The 17,477-nt window shown below is 44.3% G+C and overlaps 1 protein-coding gene across 13 annotated transcripts in view; it reads left to right on the forward strand.

The window, feature by feature from the left end:
- SLC45A1 (solute carrier family 45 member 1) overlaps positions 1-17,477 on the forward strand; it is a 73,285-nt gene that overhangs the window by 44,968 nt on the left and 10,840 nt on the right. For 2 of the 13 annotated variants that reach the window (XM_042794110.1, XM_042794111.1), the window contains exons 4-5: positions 11,363-11,892; positions 12,990-13,176. The exons of 4 other annotated variants lie outside the window; for them this stretch is intronic. In XM_042794110.1, coding sequence (XP_042650044.1) covers positions 13,154-13,176 — 23 coding nt within the window. In that variant the 5' untranslated portion in view covers positions 11,363-11,892; positions 12,990-13,153. Of the gene's footprint in view, positions 1-11,362; positions 11,893-12,989; positions 13,177-14,233; positions 14,534-14,604; positions 14,960-16,835; positions 17,188-17,477 lie in introns of those variants that run through there. 7 more of the 13 variants (XM_042794114.1, XM_042794116.1, XM_032993249.2 and 4 more) reach the window with 7 other exon arrangements.

Here is a 17,477-nt window from a genome sequence, read left to right on the forward strand (position 1 = left end):
ATCCAGAAAATGCTTTAAGTCACTTTCAGGCTGTGCGGGAAAGAGGGTAAGTGCCAGTACCTATCCTGAAGAAGGGATGAGTGAGTCAGATTTTCTGGTCATGGATTGGATCAGGGCACTCTGGTGTAGAGTGCAGGGCAAGAACTGTTTAGTACAGAAGTGTGTGTCAAATGCATTTATTCAGAGACAGACCCTTCCTACACAGTAGCCAATCTATTACAAATGCAGATTTCTCTGGTAACCACATGTTCTTTGTTTTCTTTGTATGCTACAATAACATTAGTTTCCTGTGATCTAGATGCCTGCAGTACACTCAAGAGTTGCTACTACAGCAGAAGTAATTACTTTCTCATTAAGTCTAAAAAATTAGTTACAAAGTCCATCAAGTTGTACTTACCTACAGGCCATGTTCATTGCAACCAAAACCCCCTGTGCTATGGTCTATTGATGCAGGAGTCACATTCACAGGTCCACAGTCTGCCCACTCTGCTCTAGGATGATCAGTAAGTGCCACTCTAATGGCATCTTTTCCATTTGCCTCTTGGCTAAAGGAAAGCAGTAGTATAATATTAAGTGATGCAGCAGATGTTTCAAAGTCTTCATCAATGAGGAGATTACTCTCTTGACTAACTTTGGCACATTATGGAATTTCAGAAATGGAAAAAGAAATGTCTGAGCTAGGTTTGAATCAGATAAGAAAGTTTTCGGATTAAACTAACTACGTTCGGATTAAACTACTGACTTTTGACCAGAGTTCTACAGTCTTTTATTTGTCTGGTGCCTGTTCTAGTCAAGGAGCAGATCAGGAGAGAAAATACAATTGGACAATGCATTTGGTTTGCTGTAGAAGAATCATTTACCTTTGCATTGCTTACTTGCCTCCTGTCTTCTGATTTACCATGACCTGCAAGGGAACATTTCTCTATCACAGCCAAGGCATTCAGGTGGAGCTAATTGAACAATTAAATTATCAGGTGATGGAAGTAAAAATCTCATTCACACAGGGAATGGATTTAGCAATCTGACTCCTTTTAGTTTATGACTTACTATTAAGTAATGTGTGTATTGCTACATAAATCACACACTCTGTGCAAAACAAATTTGTAAGCAGCTGTTCTGACATACACTTTGGCTGACAGGGGGTTCAGGGCTTCTGTCAACTGACCATAAAAGAAGGTGACAGTTTGGGTTTCTGATGATAAACTATGAATGTGGACAAGTCCATTCAATAGAACTTTCCCAACTCCTCCTTTCTTGGAAGCCACTTGACAGGAGTTTGTAGCTGTCACTGAGCCAACAAACACATGAAAAAAACCCTTTCTTTCCAGTCAGATGCATTTCACCTCTAAGTATCCATGAAGGAGTGTGCAAAGCTAGGCAGTGTCCAAGTACTGGTGGGTTTATACAGAATCGTAAAGGGAAGCAAATTCCATTTTGGTGAGGAATAACAAAGATGATGATAGTATGACAAGTAGAAGCAATCTAAAATGCATGTATTTTCTGAAAATATCATAGAGGTGTGACATTTGTCTGTGCAGCTGTCCAACTCAGCAAGTCTGGGAATTGTATGTGTAATAAAAGCACATCAGAATTCTAGTTCCCTCTACCTGTACAGAACTACTACTACACATATCGTTTCAGCTGCAAGGTCGGTAATGGTAAAGACCACACTTGTCTACAGCAGTGCTATAGTTATTAAACTGGCAGAGGACAGGGCATTGGAAATACTGTTGCAACAGAAAACACAGGGAAACCCGAAACCGTGGAATGAAGGACTGAAAAAGATGCAGTGTTCTCACTGGGAAAAGCTTCTGCAGTGAGGTTAGACCAGGGTGTAATGGAGAAAATGCTGCTGCTGGACAGATCTGCTTTGCTCCCATGGCAGAAGTTCTGTGTGTTGGTCTGATCACATAGTCTCAGACCATATTAGAATAGAGGAGAGAGTCTCTTCTGGCTTGGTGGAAAGGTTTGATTTTAAATTAAAGCAGATGTTGCAAAAGGTCATGAATATTGACTCTGCAAGTTAAAATAGGTTGTTCCCTTCCCTTTTATTGATAGTACAGAAGGGATTAAAAGAGTATACGTGTTTCTGCCCTATTGAAATTCTCAAGGGAAGGTAATTCTGAGGGAATGTCCAAACCCAGTGTGGTCCAGTATGTCTTAAAGCTGAGGGAGAGACTAGCCCTGATCATCTCTTCTTCTGGGGAGAATGTATAGTATACACAAAGTTCCCAGGACCGATCTTATAATAAGACTGTCTGCTCCTGTATCTGTGAGCTGGGTGTCCAGGCTTTATCATTACTATCATCCATGGAAAGTAAAGGGCAAGGTCTGTTTGAGGTTCATGGACTAGATTTGTTGGCAACTTTTCATAGACAAGTGTGTGGCTTGAAAAGCTGTGCAAAGGTAGGTAACAAGTTAATCTGCAGGAAGACACTTCCATCAAACCTGTTCTTCTCCTATCCAACTTGCCCAGAAACAAAAGATAGTGACAAAAATCTACTTTATGCTGTATAAATCTCAGTGTATTAATTTTCACTTCTGTCCTTTATGGCTGTTCTTCAGCTGTGAAATCTGATCGCTGTATCATGTGGTGAAAACATTTATTTGGTACTTGAAATCTAAATGAGCCCCTATTCCAGTATCTTAGGATGTCTACTTTATTTTTTGATCAAAATGTTCTCCCATGTTATTATCTCCATGTAGCCAGATCACATAAGCAAGTCTCCTAGGGGATTTGGATTTTTAATTTAAAAAAAAGTGTGGGGGGTGGGGTTTGAAAGCATTTGTCATTTGGGCATGGGAAGATTGCCTAGCATCCTGACCAATGTGAAAAGGAGAGCCAGGAGAATATGGTGTGTTTGAAGAAATTGTTTTGAGGTTATCATGTCCTTCCCTCTGACCATCAGACCTCAGAAAGAGATTTTTTTTCACTTTGCAAGAGATGGTAAATTGGCATAGTGTGGAGTGGATGTGATCTCTCTCTGTCCCTACTGTCTTTGAGAAGAGATTGGTTAAATAGGTGCAAAACTGTCTTCCTTACAGCTGAAAAGGACCATTAGTCTCGTGGACTGAGCTCTCATGTAGCAAGACCATCTTCCACCCATGTTCTCTCTTCCTCCAGTGATCTCTGTTTGACTAATGCATGTATTCCGCGGAAGCATTTCATGTCCACTTCTTCTCTCAGTAGCTTATTGCAATGGTTGATCTCTTCAAACTCTGAAAAACATGTATTTTACCTGTAATTTGAATTTGTCTAGCTTTAATTTTCAGCCCTTGGTGGGACCACCTGCTTTAGAAGCCCTTGCTCTGTGTCTTACTCAGGAATTCAACAGATAGAATTCTTTAATTATATTATTGAAAAATGTTTTCCAGTCTGTAAATAATTCCCACCCTTCTTCAGATCTGAATTTTTCAATGCCATCTTACAGTTGTGGACCCCAGACCTAGACGCAGGCTCCAGTGTCATTTTCATCTGTACCAGGCCTAGGAGGGAAAATACTCCCTGCTGGTTAAGGTATGCCAGGGCTGTGATCAGACCCCTTCCTGGGGAATGCCTCTGTGTGGCTCAGCCTCATAGGAGAGGAACCAGTTACCCATTCACTGATTCCTACATGTTCAGTCTTCTGATATAAAGCTGACCTAGAAATTGCACTAAACTTTTGTATAGAATCAAACCCATAGATTCTCAGCGAGCTCTGCTAGTCCTACACCCAAAGAGCTGATAATATTACTGAGAAACTGAGTAACTATGTACCTGCAGAAATCATTTATTCCTCATGGGAGAGGGAAAAAAAAGAGAAGTCAAACTAACAGCAAGCCTGTTTTTATTCTACCGGTCAGGAGATTAATTGGATTACTTTGAGGCCTGATCTCCAATTTTGTATCCAAAGGTCATGGCTCTTGTTGGAGACATCAATTAACGTATCAGTGTATCAGGCTCAACCCAGAAATGACATCCAAACAGTGTACAGGGAACCTTTGCTTACTGTGTATTCTCCTTAGCAGATAATTAATCTGAGTTACTGTTTGCTACCTGTTCCATTTCTCTTGCTCAAGAGCCTTAGCAAATGTTTATTTGACAGTATGTTCTGTTCCTCTCTTCCATTTTTTGTGTTTGTTTGTTTTGTTTCTTTATTTGTTTGTTTTTTCCTCCCCTCTCTGTTCTCCTATGAAAATGCAGGCTAACCCCAGAGAAACTCCAGGCTGCAAAGATCATGTTGGCAGGCTGGTCTCTACTCAGTAGAGTTTCTTTACTGCTGATGAGGAAGAGTAGAAAACATCTTGAAATTGATCTGCTAAACAGGAAAAGGGCCAAAGGGTAAGAAATCAGAAGAAGGGAGATACTGACAGCACCTTGACTTACCTGAAAACACTCAACCACTTGAATACCGAGGTGAATAGTCTATTTAGACCAGTAGAAGCAAAAAGCAGGGTTGTGAATATGAGCAACCCAGTGTCCACTAATAGCCTCTATTGGAAACAGGACTGCTATCTGAACTAGTATGTCCGCTCTTCTGTTGTTTTAGTAGGAGGATGTGTTTGAAAGGCCTCACTAAAAGATATCAAAAGACCTCCATGCTAGTCCTGCAGGCATTGCTTTCCTGTATATTGATTAATCACTTTTCTTCAGAAACTATTTGTCCACTGTGTTGAAAGTGTGGAGCACTACACAAGTCCATATTGTTCCCCTGTGTACATATGATGCAGAGCAAGCAGTAGTTACCATAGCTGGTTAACACTTGAAAGTGACATAAATCCTGGTTGCTAGAGGCAGAAGGGGAGTGGGAGAGGATAGGCTAGCCAATGACTTGTACCTTATTGGTTTCCAACATGGTGGGGAGCTGGAATACTGCTGTCAGAGATGGACATTTAGGAGGAAACCAAAATAAGGATAAGATGCTAAAACTCCTTATCTCTTTGACCATGCTCTGGGGAAAGGTAAATGCTACTCATCACCTTGCAAATGTTCTCAGATTTAATTCCCATAGGAGAATTTGCTGAGCCATATACACTTGTCAAGACAGGATGCACAGCCCCTGCTTGTTTCTGCATTCTGCAGAAGTCTGTTCATGGCTGTACGCTGGTGCTTTGAGGGTTGCTTTGGTGTTTTAGGCAGACAGAGGTCCTGAAAGAGACTGCCAGGCTCTGAGAGTGGCATAGGGGTGTTTTTTTACTTCATCTTTGCCCTTTTCTCAGCCTCAGTGGATGAAATGGGCAAGGAAGGCTGTCAGAATGGCTTTGGGGCCATCCAGAAATATTAAAGCACAGGTCTGTATCTGTTTACACTGAGTAGTTGTACCGCACCCCAACATCTGTCTCCATAAGGTAGCTGATTGTTTGGGATGGCACGTAGACATCCCTGTAGTCTCTGCCTTGTTGCTAGACACTTTCAGGCAGAAAGGGGATGACAGCCCCTGCCTCTCCTGTCTGACAGGCACTCTGTATGGATGGAAGAGGCTAAATTAAAAATAGAAGAAGCAGACTTTCTGGTTTTTCTTGATAACTGGAATAAAGGAGAGAAGGGAGCAGTCTGTGCACTGCAATTAACATTGAGTGCTATTGCAACTCATCCTGTAATGCGATATAGATACCATCTCAGCAGAAAATTGAACACTGTACTGAGTCAGAAACATAGAGCAACGCTGGGTTTTGAAGAAAGTAATTAGCCCCAGGGACCCGATAGTTTCTCATTTCCCCTGTGGTAAACACAGGGAAGTGGGGCAGTACTTCCCATAGGCTTCCAAAGTCAATTTAGGCGAGGTACAGAGCCAGATTATAAACTGAAGTTTTAATGAATGCTTAGCAAGAGGCAGGCGCACCTCCGGTCTTCCTGCAGTGCCCATGACATAGCACTCGGTGCCATGCTGCTTTTCTCTTATGAGCTCTGGGCACTGTGGAGCCAGCCCAAGTCCCTGCCGGTGCAGCTGCTAGAGAATGCAGCCTGATGCAGCACTGCTTTGGTACCCTTCACCACCTCTCCCCCCAAGGGCGATGCTGTGTGACGGACCAGCTGGAGTCACCATTCGCCATGCTTGCCTGCAGCTGGGTGCTGCAGCCTGCCCTCTGTGCGGTGCCTTACCCCATCACCTCTTCCTGTCAGGCCTTGTACAGCAGTGGCTCAGCCCTTCCTTCTGCTGCCCTGCACTTGGCCTTCACAAAAGCAGTGATTTGAGGTTTTCTAGAACTCACTGACCACTTGAGTTCTGCTTTCCTTCCCCAACAGAATGTCAGGAGTGTACTGGATCACTGAAATAAGACAGCGAGCAGCCAAGAAAACTTTGATCTTATGGATCAATGATGGGACGTACTGCCTGGAATCTGCAGCTTACAGTTAATACGAGAAGCAAGGAATTTATGCTGTTTAAGTAACATAGCAGGGATGACAGTAGTCTCTATTTATGCTCTATCTTTAAATGAAAATTGAGTTTAGTTCTAAAATACATGTAGCCTGTGCCTGCTCTGAGTGACTGCAAGTTCCTGCATCCGGGATTCTTGCTCCTGCTTTCCTAGCATATTTCTTGTCATCCTTCTGTGCTTTGTCATACCCAGAAAAAAAGCCTGCAGGGTCCTTGGGGCATAATCATGACCTTGTCTCTTGTGAAATGCATAGCCCTCTTGAGGCATCACAGTGAACTGAAACACTGTACTTCGCTGAGTTTGCCATACTGCTTTGTGTATTCCTGTACCTCTTTCCTCGATGCACCAATGTTTTACATGCTAAATATCTTACATGGCTGCAATTAATACTTTGGTTCAGCGTTTGTCCAGAAGCACATGGTCAATGTAGCCTAGCACATGTGTTGCCTCAGAGGAGAGTTTTTTGTCAGTCTTCTTTCATTCAGTTGCTGGAAATAAAGAAGATGATATATATATGAAATACAATTATTTCCCTGGTTCTGTATCTTGAAATGTTGGTCACAGAAGCTGGTTAGGAAGTAAGTGCAAACCTTGTCATCTGGACTCTTTAAACTGTTTGTAGGACTATGGCCTTCAGATACCAAGCGCATTCTCAATATTCTGGAATATCTAAGTGCCCTCTAGTGACTAATTCTCTGAACCATGTTGCATTTTCATTGTCGGAGAGAGATCAGCTGTGGAAGGGGTGGTTGTCTGGTGAGGGCAGGAGCTAGGTATATGTCCTCATATTATTTTGAGGGCAGCACTAGTTTGTCCTGAAGAAGCAAACAGAAATATGCATTGGGTGGTCACTGCACAAAGCTCAGGAAAGCAAATGACTGAATGCATGCACACTGCTAATGTGGAAAGAGCATGCCCAAACCAAAACACAAGTCAAATCAAGCGCAAACAACACTTTCCTGGTTTCTGTGAAGCATGGCACTACTGAAATTTTTCTGAATAATTATCCTCTAGGGTTTGAGAAGGGTCCATGGCATTCTGGTTTTCATTTGATACACCAACTGTAGACTAGGCTGATAGGTTACTGACATTTTATTTGTACTGTGACAGTGTTGCAGTTTTTAAAAAAACAAACTGATTCTTTACTAAAGACTTTGTTTGTTAAAGAAACCCGTTTTACCTGTTTTTCAAACCAGTTTGAACTACAGTCCAAGCCTGTGTTCTGCTTTGTGGATTTGTCAATAGTGGGGGCATTTCTGTCTCTTCCTATTATTAGAGCTCTCCGTGCAATGTTGTGTATTGTAGTAGCCTGGCACACTTGTCAGGGGGCATCTTGAAGATACTTCTTCATGGATTGTTTCAGGACAATGGCCTCACCTTGCACCCAAAAAGAACAAGGTAGATTTGCTGTTCCCAGAATGGATGGAAACAGACACAAACTCCTTTTGTACTATGTTCTATCCACACAAGTGCAGGCTTACAAAGTGCAGACAGCAGTTGTCAGCACATGCATACTTGTTTCTTTAAAAATTCCTGTTCTTACCTCATATAGTAGTTCACTATGTTGAATTTACTTTTTCATTAATTGACAACTCAATTGTAATGCAAATTTCAAATGCATCACTGCTGTTACCATTGCTGTTCATGCTGCAGCAAAATACTGGGTTTCGTTTCTGGTGGTGTTTTGGATGTGGGTTTTTTGTTTTGGGTGGTTTTTTTTTTTTTTGGTTGCGTTTTTCCTTTTTTTTAAGTAAAAATTTAAGTGCCCTTTTAAATGTTTAATTGCATCCATTAATATAGCCAGTGTAGGAGTTTGGTGAATCCCGATTCAGGAACTGATTTATCTGGGCTATTAAAGTCATATGACAGTATGTTACGGGCCAGATATGGAGGTGGTGTGCAAACTGGCATATATGAGACTTCTTTATGTTCCTACATTGTATTAGCCTCCCACTAACTTCCTCACGCCTACTCAGTTGGCATTTAAGGGATGCTAGGGCGGTGTAATTTATGTGGTAAGCTCTTCTTACCATATAAGCATTAAGAACATTTAATTGAAATGCACCTCACCTTGCTTGAACTTACTTTTTTTTTTCTGTCTTACTCTGTATTTGCACTGTGTTCAATATCGTAAGGCCACAGACCTAATTGGTATGACTGGACATTTACAGAGACAAAAATTTACTTCAACTGATATAATGAATGTTGCAGAAAGCAGAGTTTCTTTCGGATTTAGCAATGGAGCAAAAGCTCTCGTGTACCTGGAATACATGTGCAGGAAGAGTTCAGGGTAAAAGGGCCAACTGGCATTGGCTCTAGAAATGATCTGGAAAAGTGGATTGTGGAAGGAGCAAGGACAGTTGGGATTTAGAGAACACTTCAGCCTTGTACTGGGTTTGTGTGTGTAGCAGGGGAGGGCGCTGCAGCAGTGGCCCCCTGTGAGAAGCTTCTCGAAGCAACCCCGGCTCCAAGTCAGACCCACCTCTGCGCCAAGGCTGAGCCAATGAGAAATGGTGGCTGTGCCTCTGCAATAACATATTTGATAAGGGGAACCTGGGAGGAGGAGTTGTGAGGAAGGCACCTGTGCGAACACCCAGGTCAGTGGAAGAAAGGAGGAGGAAGGGGAGGAGGTGTGCCGGTGCAGAGACTCCCTTGCAGCCTGTGGCGAGATGGCAGGCCGCACTTCCCCGTCCCCCACCCCACACCCCCCCACCCTGGAGGTCCACAGTGGAGCAGAGACCCACCTGCAGCCTGTGGCAGACCCCAAATCAGCGCAGGCAATTGCGCCCAAAGAAGGGAGGGACTCTGAGGGAAGGAGAAAAGAATCCCCTGCTGTTGCAGTTTGGTGCTGGGAGGACTGCAACACATGGGAGGAGTTCATGCCAGAGTTGTTAATGTGACTTTTCATTAACTGCACTGGACAGAATGAAGAATATACTATGTGCAAGTTGTGTTAATCTTTCTGCGGTATTGCAGGAATATTTGGAGCATTGGACTTGCTTGGAAAAAGACTGTAAAAGAGATGAGCCTGATGCCCAGTTGCAAGTGTACAGGGCTTTACTCATAGCTTCTTAAGCAATCACACTGCTTTCCAGTTCTCAAGAAAAAAGTCTTGGGAAAGAGACTAGACTAGGCTAGAATAGTTCTGTTTGAAGGGATCTACAACTATCATCTAGTCCAACTGCATGACCACTTCAGAGCTGACCAAAAATTAAAGAATACTATTAAGGGCATTGTCCAAATGCCTTAATGTCCAAATGTCTTGAACACTGACAAGCATGTGGCATCAACTACTGTTTTGTTTTGTTTTGTTTTTCTATAAAAGTACAGTGAAAAACCTGTGGTCTGGTTTTGTGCCTATGGAAATATCTAGAGTCAAGCCTGTATACAAGAGGAGGTAGTGCAGATGCTGACACCTTGTTCTCTGGACATGATCTGAGACCTTTGTATCTCACTGCTCCACTGGAAGAGTTGTGACTGCAGCTTTTTGAAAGTGTGCTTTTGCTAAAATATAAAAACTGCTTAAGTTAGAATAGAAAGATGCAACAGACTGGGACACGGTGATTTCAGAGGCAGTAGCCAAACAAAGAAGCTGTTGTACAAAGCCACATAACCTGAGTGGTTGTTCCTCCCCTAATCCCTTCCGAAAACTCACCCAAAATTTCTTGGGCAATTTAATTTTTATCAGACAAATGTCTTGAATCCATGGCGCTAAGTCCTATACAGCCTGAAAGAACCTTAGAAAGTCACCTTGTCTGTATACATCCCTTTCTCTCTAAAAAAAACATATGAAAGCACCAACTGTTGAAAAGCATATGTGCTGTATAGTATCAGTGGTGTTGAGTTTGTCAAATTAACTTTGGTACTGAGGCGTAGCACAGCAGAGCTGACACAGTCAAATACTCCTTTCAGTGAGAGCTAAACATTGGCAACAAATGGGTAAGAGATCTCAACTTTTTCAAAATTTCCGAGTGCTTTCTTTACTCTAAGCTTTACACTTAATTATTAACCAATAAGGAGTGGCACCCCAACCCTCCTCTCCGGCCCCTGCAACCTTGAATCTCATTCTCCCAAACAAGACAAAGGCTTTTTTGTTTTTCTTTTTGAAAGACTTCAGTGCATGGACAATAATTAACTTGTTATTTCAATGTGGAGTAGGGAAAGAAGGATATTTAGTTCTTTCTGTAGTATTGCCAGGTTGGGGTGGTCCAAAATGACAGATTAAGCTAGACAATTTATTCCTTCTAAGGAGCAAGAAATATGCAGTGTTTTACTGTGGGCACAGGGAAGCTTTGGTCTTTTTCATGCTGTGAAAAGGAAATTTATCCACTATGTGACAGCCTCACTGACTTTGAAATTGTGCTAACTGATCTGAGATAGGTTTGGCAATTATTCTTCTGTAACCTACGCTGCTCTGGATTTTCCTCACCTTCTGCCTTGCCACCCCACCTTCTTTGTTGTGGAGCTCAGGAGGGGGACAAATTGAAGTCCTCCAAACTAAGCAGCTTTCCGCCCCTTTCAATGAAGTGAATTCTGCTAAAATAGAGATAAAAAAAAAAAAAAAAAAAAAAGTCACTTCATTTGAGAGCCTTCCCCCTCCTCCCATATCTTCAGAAAGGAATATAGTTTCTGACGTTTTCTTAACAATATTGGCAAGACAACCCTTTTGTGGCAAGAGCAACCAAGCTGTACCGCTATTGTAAGGCTGTATGGTTTGTTCTGAGGAGCTCTCTTTGGCTGTGCCCACTGTCTCCTACAGAAACACAGTACTGCAGAACGTTCATGGCCCTTCTGAAGGAAGAGGGGTCATATGTGATCTCTACTGGCACAGTTTTACCTTGACTTCTTTGCTTGTATAAGAGCAGGCTGTCTGCTGTTCTGTAGGAAGCGGAGGATAGCTTGAGGAGGGCCTGCGCGGGACCCTCTGCAGACATAAAATCTTGGTAACTCATCAGGCCTCTCCCTCTTCGAGTCATTGATCTTAGATTAATCTTTGCTCCAGGATTCACAGGGCCTTTGGGTGTTCTGAAGTGGCAGCCCCTGAGTGCAGAACAAGCTTCACAGCATGTCTGGTACAGACTTTGTATCCCCCTCAAAAAGAATCAAGTCATGCTTGGAAAAGAAGCTGCCAGTTCCAGGTGGATCACCGAACGACATCATGGAGCCACTGGATCTAACTGAAAGATGTTTAAAATGAATTTTAAGACGAAAAAAGAACACCCAACATCCCCCGTTCTTCAAGAGAGAGAACAACATGCTCTTTGTTGGTGGTTTGCACAGAATTTCACTTGACTGGAGCTAATGTTTACCTCTGAGAAAAGGATTATGAGGATATTAAGAGAGGTTTCCAATCAATGGAGGAATGCTCCTGATCTGAGCAAGGGAAATAATGAGGTCTGCTGGCAAATGCGACGGCAAACCTACCATGAAGCTGTAAAGGAGCAGAGAGATGAATACGCTGTCAGAAGCTGCTCTGTGGAAAGACTTAACAAAAGAGTTCAATGAATGCAAAGTATCTCGCACCCAGAGAAGGTAGGAGGGAACAGTGCAGATTCATAGCAGTAGCTATTCATCACCAAAACTCGCTCTCTTGAATGCTGTTGGATTAAATTAGTACAAAGTAAATGAGTATCTTTACTTTACAACACTTTACATGTAAGCTCACAGAGGAGAGATTTGTGGTTTCTGTTTTGTCTAAAGCCCAAAGGATGCTGATAGATGAATGCACAGCAGGAAATGCTTTCATTCTCTCCATTGTTGTTACCCTGGGAATGAGTAGAGTGCCTTGTCCCACCGTCCCAAGTGAACAAGCTGTGCTAAATGGTGTAAGAGTTAATCCTTGTAAGTTCTGAGCAGACTATTTTATTTAATTGAACGTGGAATAAACATGAGTTTAATGTCTCAAACATGTTCATAGGGAAAAATCATCATATACAATGGCCACAACTGCCTGCCTGCTGACAATAATACAACCCACTCTCCATGCTCAGATGGAACTAAAAGTGTTCCTCGATGACAAGGAACAGGGCTCTTAAATGCCTCATTCATCTGCTCAGTGTTTGCAGATCCCTCTAGCACATGGATGGTGGACGAGACCGAATGTTGCACTGCGTTCTCACTGTGGTCACTGAAGGGGTGGCTGATTATGGGGCCTGAGCAAAGGCAGAAGCAAACAATTGTGGGTGGTCTGACAGCCACAGTCTCAGACCACTTAGCTGTCCTTGAGCTCTAGAAGATGGGTGAGCAGAAGCTGGTGCTACTGCAACTGCTGCTGATGGTAATGGCTCCTCTCAACAGCAGCCATCTCTTGCCCCACCCGTCTGATCCCTTTGGCAGGCAGCAGACCTGCCTGTTCATCTTCTTTTACCAGCTATGGCACCTGGCTGGACCTTTGCCTGTTCCTGCCCTTCATCCTTAGGGTTGCAAATGTTCATTTTTTATGCCTTTGCTAATCAGAAGCGTGAAGGATTCTTCCAATTGCTGTGTCACTGGAGGCATATAAATAAAAAGGATGCCATCAGCCTGTGGTTTTGATTGAGAATGTGATTGTTTTCTTCTAGAGCCACAGCAGTGTTTTTATTCAATTCATTAAGAATGTGGCTTCTAAAGCCAGTTTGTTCTCTCCATAGGCAGCAAATGGAGCAGTAGCTGCTGTATTGTGGGTGAGACCCTCTGGCAGGGGAAGATGCAGCATCCCACTGTGGCAACAGTCATCTGGCATCGGCACTGAGAAGTGGCATGTGGCACCGCTGGGTTGACGTGGGCTCTGGAAGTCACATATCTGGGGAGCTGAATGGAAAAGCTCAGTGCAGACAGGTGAGGGGCATGTCAGTACCAAAATTGCCTCAAATCTGGCAGCAGGACTGGGGATGGAATGTATGTCAAATGAGGAACCTGCAGCATTTTTGATAGAAGCCTGCAACAATGTCTGGCATGTCAGCAAAAGAACACGTGTTGTCTGGGGCAAATAGGTATATTTTTGGATGATTCCATTACTCAGAGATGTCTATGACATCAGACTCTCCCATCTATGTTTAGTTTATCTGCATGAACATTTTGACATGGGCAAAGGAGGAGGTGAAAACATGAACTGGATGAAACAGCTGAGAGCAACAGTGCTGATGCTTGACAAGTTTCTTGCTCACTTTTACCTAGTCTGGCAGATTTAGGTATGTATCTTAGGGTCAGTTTGGGAACAATGTACAGGGAACGGGGGCACAGGGCCCTGTCTTAGAAAGCAGTAAAGGGAAAAGTTTTGCTGCGATTGTTGATGTGCTGACTGGAACGTGGTTTTAAGGAGGAACATTTGTGAGGATAGGTGAGGAACCCAGTCCCACTTTTCATTTAGACCAGTACAAACCCCCTTCTGCCCTATAAATGTCTTAATGCTGTGAGTGAGTAACCCTTAGTGTTGTAAATAGGTCCTTTACACTGCTGTTGGGTTACATAAACAATGACAAATGATACTTGACCAATATAATGGCCAAATTGACATAAAAAAAAGTGAACACCACAGATCAGGTGACAAGAATGTGATAAGAATGTTCAGTGGTCTCTTGTGCCTGTCCTTGTGTGCCACAAGATTACCCTAATTTATCACAATTTCCTCTTGGGCTTTATATGAACTTGTGCACTAGCTGAACCCCACCTGCCTCAAACAGTGCTATTTAGCATTTTTTTCAGGTGCTGTGGTTTGCATCACCTACTACAAGAGAGCTAGTTTTCTACAGACAAATGGTGCAATACCTATTATTTCTACTGCGACTAGTGATTTAGGTGCAGGGAAGCCGTTCTGAATTTTTGTAAAGATACACAGAGTAGACTGCACTATGTAATGACATCTTTCTTTTTAAGCCATGGGGAAATTTGGAACATGAGCACAAAATATGGCACTATAAAACGCAACTGCCAAATTGCCTTACCCAAGGAAGATGGAGCACTAATGTTAATTACAGGAGGGAAAAGTGCAGCATCATCTATGGCATCTGCTCCACGGGCCTATCAAAAAATACCTCTGCTCCAGCTGTCAATCTTACTATCACCATCCACTTCCCCTGCGCTTCCCGCGCCAACATGGGAGAAGTCTGGAAATGGCGGTACGGTAGCGTGCACCTCTGAAGCGAGCATCGCTACAGAAGCGAGGTGCTGCTGGCAGCGAGGCAGTGGGGCTGCGGTAGGTAGTCTGAGGTGAGAGTGATCGCCTTCTCCCTCAGCTGGCGCCTAAATAACCCCTGCCTCAGCCTCGAGGGCTCTTCCAGCGCAGCCCTGACGGCTCCGGGACCGTTCCGGGGGAGGCCCGTGGGCGCGGAGCGCGCTCGTGCGTTCGCGTCCGGTGCCGGCAGAGCTCTGGAGAGAGAGGGGAGCCGCGCGCTGTAAAGCGCGGCCGAGGGGCAGCGGCAGCGCCGTGTCGCCGCCCGTCCCACAGCCTGCTGGTGCGGCGGCACGCGCGGCCGTCACAGCCCTTGGCGGGAGCCGCCACCCCCCGCGAACCGCAGGGGGCCGACTCCGGGGCGGATGGTCGCCGCGCGGGACGACGTCACGGGGGCGGGGCCGGCGTCACCGTGCGGCGCAGTGCAGGCCCGGGCCGGGCGCCGCTGAGGTAAGGCCGCCGGGCGGGGGAGCGGTGGGGGCCGGTGCGCGTTAGCGGCTCTCGGTGCGCCTCCCGCTCGGGACGAACGGTGGGGCCGGGGGTGGTGAGGGGGCGGGCAGCCCCGCCCCGGGGCGATTGCAGAGCGCATGCAACGCGGCTCGTTCTCGGCTGACACGAGCGCTTGGAGGGGGGCGGTGGCGGCGGCGGCCCTCGCGCCGTGTCAGGGTCAGCCTTTACCGCAGCGCTGGTGTCCGCGGTGTGTTTGGAGCACTTGGTACACACCGCAGAAAAATCGGGAGCAGGCTCAGGCAAAGAAGGAAAAGCACATTACCGGTGTAGAAGGGCCCAGGAGGAACGACGGTGGCGGGTCGCTACCCCCCACACACACTGGCTGTGCACACACGTTTGACTGTGCAGGTAGCAGAGCCAGCATTGCCAAGGCCTTGCAGTTTGAGATGGGTAGTTGGTATAACAAACACCGAGTGCCAATAATTGCAAATAATTGTTGATAGTGAAAGCTAACAGCTATGTAATTGTTTTCCAAGCTGAACGAGAGATTCCGTCCTTTGAAGCTGTTGTGATCACCAGGTAGACTTATCTGAGGACAGGCTTAAGTCCTTTGTGTCCTCTGGTGAGCAGTTTGTAAGTTGAGGAAAATGGGTGTTGGGAAATACAGGCTCAGCTCACAGTTTTATGCTGACTTTTTGCTGGACTGGTGATATGTCAATAATCAATAAAGCCTTTTGTTTTAAGTAATTACAGATTATCAAGTGTAGTTGTGAGCCACACAGAGGGGCTCTTCTATTACTGAAATGTTGCCTCTCTTGACTCACAATACTGCCTCTGCAATGCACATTACAGACAAGAAGATGAAGGAGAATCTACTATGAAATGCAACTAATAGATGAATATAGGGAGATCCACACCTTGGGTGCAAAAGGCAAGGTGTGTCAGCGTTGGAGGGGAGTGCTATCACACTTGTATTGCCATGTCTCTATGACAGGGTTGTTAGAGCATCCATTGTGAATCTGATTGGATTTTCATTCTGTCTTTTTTCTGGTCTCTCTCTCCTAATTTTTAACAAATTGTTACTGTGAGGGAATTACTTTGACCCAAAGGCTGAGCATCGTATTCCTGCAAAGTAAGGATTCTGCTTATGAAAGGCCTAGATCATAAGAAGTTTTCAGTAATTTGTGAAAACAGTGTCAAGGGGAGCATCGGTGGGCATCTTCACAAAGTTTCTGTACGCTTTTCCTTCTGTTGGTCTGTCTAGAGGACTTTGTGTCTTAATGAGCTTTCGTAACAAAATGCAGCTTGCTGTTGGTGCCTTGTGAGATGGGGATTGGCGACGCATGTAGCTACAATTATGAATTGCTTGTTCTTATGTGGTATGCATCTTGGTCTGAAGAGGAGCAGTCTTGAGGAAACCTGTGGTACAATGTTAGGAATAATTCAGTACATGTCTTCTCTCTCTCGCCCTTTCTTCTCCCCCTCAGGCCCCAAATACAGTCACGTTACTCCAGCTGCAGTCCTCTGTGATTTTTGCATTGTACAATATCTGTCTTTGGACACTTGCGTGTAGCTAGGGGTCGTTCTGAGTAGAGCATCACCCCACCATGCATAACAATCTTTTGTGTCAGCGTGATGGTAAACGTGAGTTTAGGGAGTTCTGCTTTTGATAACAATTGGGGATATGCAGCAAAGAATGGCATTGTGTAGACTAAGGGCTACAGGAAGAAAGGCTGGTGCATGAAATGTGCTGGAGGAAATAGCAGAAAACAGGAGATTATGGGAACTCTGTATGACCAAAGCAGCAGAACAGCTGGGAGTCTTTTCCCCAGGGGAACTGTAAACAAAAAAGTAAGAGATTTGTTTTACTTACTAGTGTGCAGCTGTGAGGGCTTTCCTGAAGAGGTGTGAAATGATGTGGAACCATCCTTGTGCAGAAGCAGCCTTTGGTCCGTGTGCAAGAAACTATACAGAAAAGCTCAGACTTCACGAGCTGTTTCCATTTCTGGCAACAAGCAGCAAGGAATCACATGTGGTTTGTTAATTCAGCAGATCTGTCAGCATCTATTTTGAGATGCTATTTTGGAACCCATTTGGTTGTTTTGCCCACCACAGTATGCATGCTTTGGCCACAGGAGTAATTCTGATGAGACCCGATGAGGACATTCAGCACTTGGATGCTATTAATCTCTGAGAGAGGAGTAGCAGTGCTGAGGGTGGCTTAAAGGGTAAGTGTCATCTTCCCAGGAATTGGTTTAAAACTTCAGTGCCTGTACTGAAAAATGACATCAGGTTGTTGTTCCAAGCTTATTTGTTGTCAGTTGACCTCATCCAAGTGTTCTGCTTGTGTAGTTTGAGCTTCAAAAACACATTCTTTGGGCACTCCGGTAAAGCCTTATGGAAATAGAACCATCAAGAGGAAGAGGGTCAAACCCTGTCCTTGCAATAGCAAGTCTCTACTAACTTCAGGAATGTAAATAGGAAGGAAACCAAACACAGTCATTGCAAAAAAAGTTTT

Source organism: Tyto alba, unplaced genomic scaffold (genome assembly GCF_018691265.1).
Source record: "Tyto alba isolate M040663 unplaced genomic scaffold, T.alba_DEE_v4.0 Super-Scaffold_20000042, whole genome shotgun sequence".
Lineage (NCBI taxonomy): Eukaryota > Metazoa > Chordata > Aves > Strigiformes > Tytonidae > Tyto > Tyto alba.